At 43.3% G+C, this 9,959-nt stretch overlaps 1 protein-coding gene across 15 annotated transcripts in view; it reads right to left on the bottom strand.

Moving 5' to 3' along the window:
* KMT2C (lysine methyltransferase 2C) overlaps positions 1–9,959 on the bottom strand; it is a 188,627-nt gene that overhangs the window by 4,191 nt on the left and 174,477 nt on the right. For 12 of the 15 annotated variants that reach the window (XM_056485255.1, XM_056485264.1, XM_056485260.1 and 9 more), the window contains 11 exons: positions 9,768–9,909; positions 8,541–8,688; positions 7,556–7,734; positions 7,303–7,457; positions 6,870–7,122; positions 6,164–6,303; positions 5,103–5,207; positions 1,994–3,113; positions 932–1,068; positions 625–767; positions 192–360 (listed from right to left, as the gene is read on the bottom strand). In XM_056485255.1, coding sequence (XP_056341230.1) covers positions 192–360; positions 625–767; positions 932–1,068; positions 1,994–3,113; positions 5,103–5,207; positions 6,164–6,303; positions 6,870–7,122; positions 7,303–7,457; positions 7,556–7,734; positions 8,541–8,688; positions 9,768–9,909 — 2,691 coding nt within the window. The remainder of the gene's footprint in view (positions 1–191; positions 361–624; positions 768–931; positions 1,069–1,993; positions 3,114–5,102; positions 5,208–6,163; positions 6,304–6,869; positions 7,123–7,302; positions 7,458–7,555; positions 7,735–8,540; positions 8,689–9,767; positions 9,910–9,959) is intronic. The other 3 variants (XM_056485259.1, XM_056485258.1, XM_056485271.1) reach the window with 3 other exon arrangements.

The raw sequence follows: 9,959 nt of genomic DNA, 5'->3' as shown, positions 1-9,959 counted from the left end.
ACTTAAAAATTGCCAATTTTGGAACAAGACTGGAAGGAATTTTACAATAGGTTTAGTTTCAAATTTTCATCTGGATTCAGATAAATATTTATATATAAAATATGACAACTACAAAATTTAGCTGTAAAACACATATTAATAAAAGCATATGTAATTTTTTTTACTATCTATTTCCTGAAGCTAGAGCTGACCTGAATGCGAGAGCGAGCCAGGTAGACGTTGGATTTCCACTCGGTTTTCATCTTGCGGTACTGAGAGGACTTGGAATGGACGAACTGTTTGCTGTAAGGCGCGTTCAGCTCCCCCGTGACTGTGCTCTGAAAGGACTTCGATGTGCTGGTGCTATTCAAGGTGTGAGGCCTGTAGGAATTGGGCATGTAACAGGAAAGAATACAAGAAAAACTGAAGATTTCTCTGAAAACAGCCAGGAAACCCAATAAAAATCCTCTCAGACACACAGACACTTAAAGCCAGCTAGCGGAGACACAAAGCAGTTCCTCTGACTGGGGCATGCACATTCACAGCCACGGACGACAGGGTTTGTAAGCAGCAGACGAAAGCACAAATAACCCTAAAGCAGCCTATAAACCCTGGGCTGTACTATGTGAAATTAAAACAAAATACCTTAACACAAACCTCTTGACATGGGTACTCATTTTAGGCTCGGCACGGGCACAGCCCGTGGGGTTGATGGCAAGAGGAAGTTCCATTAAGGGGTTTCGGCCATAACGGAAAGTGTAGTTCTCACAGGCCTCAACCCCTGGCAGCTGCAAAATAAAAGAGAGAGACAGAAAGGAAAAAAAACAACAAATAATTATGTGTTTAATTATGTAACAAAATGTTTACTTTTCCACACTTCTTTCTGTTCCCCTTCTCATGTCCCTATCCAACAAGTGGGATGATCCAGCAAGAACTGGGGTGGTGAACTCACCGATTCTGCAATCCTGGCCACTGCAGAGACTGTCAAACCAAAGAGGTCTTCACCCTTCAGATAGCCGGGGAACAGCTGGAGCATTTCAGATTCTTTTCTAACAGAAGCAACGGGCTCCAGGATTTTATCCCACACACCTACACAACCATTGGGAGACAGTTACAGTGATCAAAAAAATAAGAACTATTGCACTTGGTTTTACAAATGCCTGAGGATATGGGAACCAGAACCCAGCACTGAGAAAGCTTTTGTCTTTGACTGCCTATACAAGCAGGCCAGGATCTAAAAAGTGAAGTGGAGAATGCTTTGTTGAATTGCTAATTTTTGGGATTTAACAAATCCCAAACAAACACACCATGGATTCTGCACCTTCAGTTCTCAGAAATTAAGCTTTCAGTGTTCTCAGCATGGAAACTTTCAGTCCTCTGACAAGAACATGGACAGGTTTCTCTTGAGAAATCCTGCAAAAGTATGATTTTCTGAAAATATACAATATATTCCATTTCCACCGACTGTTTGTAGGGACTCCTTACTCTGTGAGGTTATCAATACCCACAGCACCAATACCTTAAGACCTGGAGGTTTACAGGCCTCCAGCACATCCACAAGCCAATTTCCAAAACCTACCCACACATGTTTATGGACACCCTGACAGTACCCACCCTGAGAATAACATGGTCACTCAGCTGTTTTTAGAGCTCCCCAACTTGAGCCCAGCTGATCTGAAGATAATTGAGCAGTGGCTCTGTGTTTAAACAAAGTCACTTTTCACGAAATGAAACCTGTGCTGGCTTTCCTACTGCTTTAGTTTATTTTCAACAATCAACTTGGGTCTCCTCTGTGGACTTGGAACAATTCTTCTTATCTGCAGCTTATACAATTTCTTCAGAGGTGTTCACAGTCTTCACAGCAGGGTATTAAAAATGGGCCCTGGAAGCTCACTATAAACATTATAACAGTGCCTGCAACAGTTGCTTCAAACAAGTACCGTACCACAGGAATCAGCACTACCACAATGAATAACAAAGCCACAAACTGATGATCTCAGTTCACAGAATTTACCTTTAGGTGTTGTGTCAGTCAGAACCAGATCCTCGTGGCCCTGCTCCAGCACCTTGATGACGAAGAGCGGGAGCCCGTCCTTCTCCTCGATGGAGCAGAGGTAGCGGCAGCGCCTGTTGGCGTAGCGCATGCTCCAGTACAGCCGGCTGGCCTCGTAGCCCACGGGGAAGAGGGCTTTGGAGGAGTGGAAGGCCTGCATCTGCTGGGGCAGCAGCTGGCCCACGGCGTGGAAGATGAGGCTCCCCACGCGGAAGGTGTGGTCGCGCTCGCCGCGCTGCACGATGCTGGCGATCTGCCGCACCTCATCGCGCTGCACGTACACCCTCCGGAACACCGCGAAGTAACTCAGCTCCTGCTCGTGAGTTCCCTTTGGTTTGTGCATGGGGCAAAGCATGGTCTTGTCTTTAAAGAACATGCATTGTGCTTTAATGGCACAGGTAAAGTGATAAATATTGGTGCACCTTAACCTGTGGCAACCGCTGGTGGCACCCATTTTGTGACAGAACATGCATTTCATCTGCAGGCCTCTCCGCAGTGCTAGTTCCACGTTTATTAAGGCACCAGCTTGTGTCTCGTAGACTTCTGTAGACCAAAGAGCACAGTTCAAATGGACCCAAAGGTCTAAATCCAAGTTGAGAAGCCTTGCTGGTCCATCGGTTAATCCGTCACCTTCCTCATGACAGAAGCAACATTTCCTGTAGTCTTTAGGCACGGGGTCGGGTTTAAGGGTTGTGCCCAGTTTTTTAAGAAATTCATCTATTTCTTCTTCACAAGGAGGTTTGAATGATCCTTTAGGAATCACAATCTGAATGCTCCACTTTTTCCATTTCATCCCTTTCCATTTCTTACTGGGAGGCCGGCAGTCCTCCAGACTGCTGTGTATTGCTTTTAACCTGGGTTTGAGTTTCACCGTTACCTTCAGCTCATCTGGTTTCGCCTCTACCTTGGCTGCTTCAAACGCAGGGGGGAACATGATGGGGGGTGATGAGGGTGGAGAAACCTTTTCCTGCAGCTGAGGCAGACAGTGGACATCCAAAGTGGAGATGTTGTTGCTGTACTGATGGAATGCTTTGGGTGGCCTCTCCTTCATCGGTGACTGTGGCAGGGTTGGGACTGATTCCTGATAATCAACAGAAAACTCTCTGAGAAAAAGTACAACCTGAAAACATTCGTAGTATGGGAGAGGCTTCTCCAAATGCCTAAAATCCAGATGCAGCAACTGAGAAAGATGGAAATTATTCTGACCCAGGTTACTGCAGCTTGGGCCAGGACTTGGAGCAGGAAATTCTCCCAGTCTACCTAAATATGGTGCCCCTTTAATACATGAGAGAAAGCACAAATAAACCTTTGTCCAGGTTCTGAATGCGAAACTCAATTGCCCTTGGTGAGCTGATTGCCAGCTTTAGCTCTTAGGGATTCTTAGAAAGCTTTATTACACCACAAAGTAACCTTAAAATATGGGTCATACAACTAATTTAAAGCCAAAGAATCTGGTATTTGGTAGAAGTGGAAAATTTAAAACTAATGTCACGTATTTCTTTCCTGGGAAGAAGTGAGGAAGATTTCCTGCAGTTCTGGATTAGATACAACTTGAGGACTTAAACTATTCAGTCACAGTAAAGAAGAATTGTATCTGCAGAGATTTGTGAAAAAAACCCAACCAACCAAAAAACAAACAAACAAACAAACAAACAAACAAACAAAAACAAACAAACAAAAAGAAACAAACAAACAAACAAACAAACAAACAAAAAAAACCCAAACCAAACCAGACCAAAACAAGAAAACAAACCCTAAGACGGAAAACAAAAACAACAAAGGAAGTTTAGATTATTAAGTGCTTAACGTGGTTTGTGTGATTAATCTTGAAAGAGTAAATTAAAGGATCAAGAGGGTGAACATGACATTTCATTAACTTAATTAGGTGCATGCTGATGCACTTGTAGAGGAATATTACCCTGTTTATACACAACTGAAAATGAGCTACATGGGACATTAAAAGGATATGGATGTACACTGAGTTATCTTCTCCAGGGTTGCATTTTTAAAATTCAATTCCTCCTGAGAAAGTAAGCAGGATGCACCTGAAGAAAGGCTATGTAAACTATACAGTCTATACAGGACTATGAGAACACAGCTATTAGGTAAAGCTTGAAGGACACAGCCTGTTCTGGTCAATGGTTTAGGGGAAAAAAGGTACATTTGATCTAGAAACAGCAGAAGACACGTTAGTTAAGTACTCAAAAATTTTTAACTGTGAGAAACTCAGTGGGATCATTCACTCTTTAGTGAAGACTATTTTACTTTTAATGATTAAATAATTAGATAAACTTAAGTTCACCTTCCTCTGACACTGAATGACCCCTGGCACAGCAAGAAATGATGCCCTGTTTCTCTCCGGTGTCAGACACCCCTTGCAGTGTCTGAAGGTAGAGAACTACAACAGAGTATTTGGGATCATCTGAGAAAATTCCACCTTCAGCTGAATGGACTTCTCCAGACGTACTTCTCCAGTAATGAGAACCTCCTTTTCCTGGTCACTGTCAGCTCATAGGCTCCTTACTGGTGTTTTGGTAATCAATGCTTTACAATGGCAACTTCACCCAAATAAAGCCATGGAACAGGATTCTATTTTCCCAGTTACACTGAACAAATGAAATTATTTTTGCAAACTTGCTCCTCAATTATTATTTTTATATATATATAAAATATATATATATATATATATATTTATTTATTTAATTATAATTTTATTTTTAACTGTAGAAGTCAAATCCAAATGCAGGATATATCCCTTAAAAACATGTCTGTGGTTGTTTACTATGCCCAGAGAAGTTGAATGATTGATTTTTTGAGACTGCATCTTCAAAGCCCAGGAGGGCAGTCAAAGGTGGTGGCTTTTCTGCCATGCATCTGTCAGACACAAAGTTCTGCAAATGTGATTCTTACTTCATGCTGCTGGTTCAGAATCTCGGTGTCTGAATACAGAGCAATTAATTTCTAAACCTCTCAAGTGAAGTGCAAGCTTCCCCCTCGGCCCCTTTCTGTTCTCCAATAAATAGCTGCAATAATTTCACCTCACTTGGGTCTGCCAGTGTTTGATACTTACTTTGTTCTCTGAGTTTTTTGCTTGCAGAGCTGCTGAATAAAGAACAAAGCAGTTGTTGCTACAGAATACAATGTCCTTCATTTTATCTGAGCCTTCTTGGGAATCCTAGGAATCAAACACAGAAGAGTGTAAGAAGTGCGTTTTAATACCATTCTTCACATAGTAAGTGTAATGAAACAAGTCTTCCAATCTAGCTGGAAATTCTTTTATTTGTAGAACATTTGTGAAATAATGAGGGATGCTGTGATATAAATACTTGATTATTTGACAGATCTAACGTTACCACCACCTACACCCTTGTTCTTCAGCATTTCCTGCCTTTCACAGAAGTTTAACAATCAAAATAAAGCATTCTACACCATGCACCCATCTGCTCCATAGGCACTCTTGCAAAGCAAAATCCATTTTCTTTTATCTTTTCATGGCAAAAGAATGCCTCATTTCAGCCTGATCAATGCCAGATCACACTGTTTTATCTACTGATCCATCTGCAAAACCTTACTGGGAATTCAGTGCATTCCTGCCTGTATGAACCCTTTACTCTATTCAAGTTCTGGCTATGTCTTTGTGGTATAGTCACCCCCTGGTCACTGAAGAGCAATGGCATTTTTTAAAAGAATGACAGCTCCCAGAATAAGGACAAGAAATTGCAACTGAAATCTGATTCCTGCCCAGGAAGAGTGCAAGTATTCCTGCTCTTACAGTAAAATTCCTGACACAGCAATGTGGCTGCCTCACAAATTAGCTGTTTTTGAACTGAGGTCCCTAAAAGGTCAGGGAAGGAGGTTGGTAGCAGAGCTTTGAGAACTCACATAGATGGGACCTATTTTATGAAATGTACTGGAATTCATTTTCTATCAATAACAACAATTTCGCCATATTTTAGCTGTACTACAAATGTGGCTGAATGTCCCACCCTGAATTAGGACACACAAGGAAGGGGACTACACAGGAATCTGAAGTGCTCTTGGCCTGGCAGGACAAGCAGGACTTTGTGCCGTCCCTTGGTTTAAGGAGCCCCAGCTGAGTGCAGGGCCCTGCCCTGGCACCTCAGAACTCACCTGTTTGAGGAAGGGCAGGTCTTTGAAGGATTTCCTCACACCACTGCCCAGAACCACGACCTTGCAGTGGGAGCACCAGCGAGGCCTCAGTGCTGAACCTTCTGCCATATTCTGGCTGTGATCCTTGTAGCCAGCCATACCTAGGGAACAGATTATCTGTCAGAGGCTGTTATCAGATCAAACCAATTTCATCAGGGATCACAGTATTTATTCTTCACTGGTCTAGAGGACTAGCACCCTCCTGGACAGGGCATGGAAGGAAGGCTTTAGACCTTGACCTGATACATAAATTGTATAAATCAGACCTAAAACAACAGTGCAAACCAGGAAAAAACACAATCTTGTGTAAAAAAAATTACAAAATAAACTAACACGGGAATGCAGGCTTAAATAACCATGTTGAGCTTTCCAGCATGGGAACAATCTTTCTGAATGATGTATTTAAAGCCAGACTGGACAAAAAAAATCCGTAATAATGTTAGAAATTATGGGAGAAATGCCTCACTGACAGTGATGTCAGAGATGGACGAGAACTACTCGTGGTTATATCCAGGTGCATCCATATGACCACATAAGAAGAGAAAAATTTTACTTGGAACAAGAATCAATTACTGAATTCTAAAGCATGGATTTATGAGGCTGAAATGCATCAGTACTGATCAGTTAAACCCTGGTACTGCACACTTGGGAGTTAAAGCCCACTCACCATTGCTGTTGGCAGGGAATGGCACATTGGGCTGCTTCAGTCCATAGGGCCCCACCATCCTGGCAGGTGCCATGGATCCTGCCTGGGGACCCTGCAGCAGCAAGTGCTGCCTGTACTCCATAGATGGGTTCCCTCTGTGAGTGCTGGTGGCTGCCATGGAGGATGGGACATCTGGAGCATTACTGACCTCGTAACTGTTGGGAATTCTGACATGGAGCAGGTTGGAGAATGCTGCTACAACGCTACTGATGTTCTGAAAACAGTAATAAAAACAAACCTTTGCTCACATCTGACAAGCAGTTCAGACACCAGAGACAAACTATTAGAAGACTGCAACAGCAATGTTATTGCATTGTAACCCCCTCAGAGTCACTATATATAAACCAAATCAACTGCTGTTGTACTCTATGTAATACAGGCTTATTCCTTTTACCTCAGCAGCTGTGGGATGTAAAGTAATTGCTACAGAGATAAGGCCAGATTTAGGACCATTCTGGGATGGTCCAAGCTGGGAGGAGAAGAAGCCAGAACCAGGTAATGCTCCTGAACCAGGTTCTGATTTTATATAATTCCTTTTGGCTTCTGAACCTGAAAATAAAACAGAATGCAGCATGTTAATCCTACACTTATGGGAATAGAAAGAAAAACAATCCTAGCTGGAAGTGTTCACTGTGCTGCAGCCTCACCTTTCCCAGTGCTGCTGGGTAGGATGGGAATGATGGGAGATGGGACAGGCTCTGGGTTCTCCTCCTTTACAACCGACAAGTCTGGGTAGCGACTGATCTCCATTCCCACCACGCTTTCAGGAGAGGAAGAAGGGACAAAGCTATCAGGAGTGTCCCTGTCCTCACAGTGATCTTGAACCCTGGAACAAAACCCAAAAAAGCTGTTTGGGAAATGGACTGAACTTTTGGTAAGCCAAAGTTATAAATCATGACAGGGAACTAAAATGAACTTGCTCGTTGCTACTGGTCTTGAAACACAAGGAGGTGGTTGGCCATCATCTGGGTCTCTCATATGCCATTGCACACATATTCCATTTCTTGGGAAAGATCCATGAAGAAAAACACTAACAAAGACAAACCCTCTGTTCCCCATGGCTCTATCTACCAGGGTAAAAAATGAGCATTTAATATTTGAGCTGTTTTAATATTTAAACAGTCTGGCCTTTGTCCATATACAGGCTCCAGTGTTTCACAGACACCCATATTCTGGTCAGGCAAGTGAAAGGGAGGCAAAAGGAAAAATCTCTGCAGAGAGACTCGTTCCAGCCAGTGCTTCTCACCTGAGAAACTGAGTGGAGCTGTGCAGTTTCAGGCTGGCTCTTGCACAGTCCTGCTGCTGCTATAGTAGTCATCTGTCACTACAGCACCACACTGCTCCAGGAAAAGCACCTATTTGTACAAATTTCTTCCACTTTTAAGAGAAAATGGTAAGGAATTCCTAAAAATTTTACAAAATCTAGAGTCTAGCAATGGCTGGGATCACTTACTTCACTATGCTGCTCTTTACATGTGGAATGTTAAGAGTAAAAATGATCTCATTTAATTCTCTGCCTTTCTGTGGCTGTGCACAAAAGATTTTATTTCTCCACATCCTCACAGTCTCATCCACTGAAAGATCACAGAATCTGCTCCAAATACCTTTTTGAAGATGTCAAGGAAAACCTACCTTAACTCCTCCTGGTTGTTGTGAGGTGGTGTTGGAAGTGAAGCAGGAACATCCACAGTTTTGGGGCCCTGAGCCATTGCTCTGGCTAATAAATCATCTTGTGGTCTGAAAGGCAACTGGAACTGCTTTGGCCCCAGAGCTTTGGTAACTGAAACCAGAAAGGCACAGCACAGTGAGACATCTGGACAGCTCTTTCAGTGACAGACATGCTGCCTGCTGGGTGTGGGTGGGGCCTGATGGTGACACCACTCTCAGACACTTGGGAGTTCAAAAAATTGTGACCATTCAGGACTAACTTCCATTTTTACAAAAATCTGCAGGTTTTGAGCAAACAGGGCTTGAAAGGCTTTTGAGTGTGTCTGCTGCCACTATGAGATGATGTTTATTTACTTAAAAACCCACAAAACTACAAAAAATCAAACACTTTGTAACAAAGGAAAAGCGGTGTGAAAAAAAGGATTTTAATCACTGAATAGTCTTTAAAAAGAGCCAGTATAAAGAACAGAAAGCAATTTTAACTTGTCCAAACTGTAAGCATCAGGAAATACATACTGACTGCACACATTCTGGATAGGCTGCTTTGAGCTCACTCTACCAAGGAGCTCATGCCAGTCACTTGTACTAGATCCAAAAAACTGATCTTAAGGTTTTCTTTTTCATTTCTTAGAAATGTGTCTAGCTCTTAACATGTTTTTGAAAGGGAATAAGGCAAAGGCACCAACACCTGACACTATACTGATGTAAAATATTGCTGGCTAGTAATGATTATAACCCTGAAAAGTCTGGGCATTTTGTTTTTATAAACCAATACTGCATTACTGCACCTGAGAAGCATCCTAGGAGGCAACCTCGAGGAGACTGAGGGGAGACCTCCCAGCAGCCTCCAGCTTCCTCATGATGGTGGGGGCAGAGGGGAAAGTGAGGACCTCTTCTCCCTGATCACCAGTGAAAGGATCTAAGAGGATGTCCTGAAGTTGTGTCAGGGGAGGTTTAGGTTGGATATCAGAAAAAGGTTTTTCACCAAGAGGGTGGTTGGGCACTAAACAGGCTCCCAGAGCAGTGGTCACAGCACTGAACCTGACAGAGCTCTCAGGCACAAGGTGGGATTGTCCTGTGCAGGGCTGGGAGCTGGACTCAATGATCCTTGCGGGTCCCTTCCAACTCGGCACATTTTGTGATTCTAAGATGTGTTAGGACTGACTTTACAGAACCAACACCCAGCCTTACCATCGTGGCCTCCCAGCACTGCAGCCTTGCCAGCGAGTTCCTCCGTGGTGGCGAAGCCATTGACCAGCTTCTGGCAGGCCACGGGCGGCGGCGTGGGAGGCAGAGAGGCCGGGGGGGTCGGGGGATTGCTCAGATTGTTCTGCTGCATGACAGGAATTAAAGAACCATCCATCAGCATGGGACACAGGGAGA

Source organism: Oenanthe melanoleuca, chromosome 2 (genome assembly GCF_029582105.1).
Source record: "Oenanthe melanoleuca isolate GR-GAL-2019-014 chromosome 2, OMel1.0, whole genome shotgun sequence".
Classification (NCBI taxonomy): domain Eukaryota; kingdom Metazoa; phylum Chordata; class Aves; order Passeriformes; family Muscicapidae; genus Oenanthe; species Oenanthe melanoleuca.
Note: the sequence above shows the minus strand (reverse complement) of the source record. Positions and strands in the feature narration are given on the sequence as shown.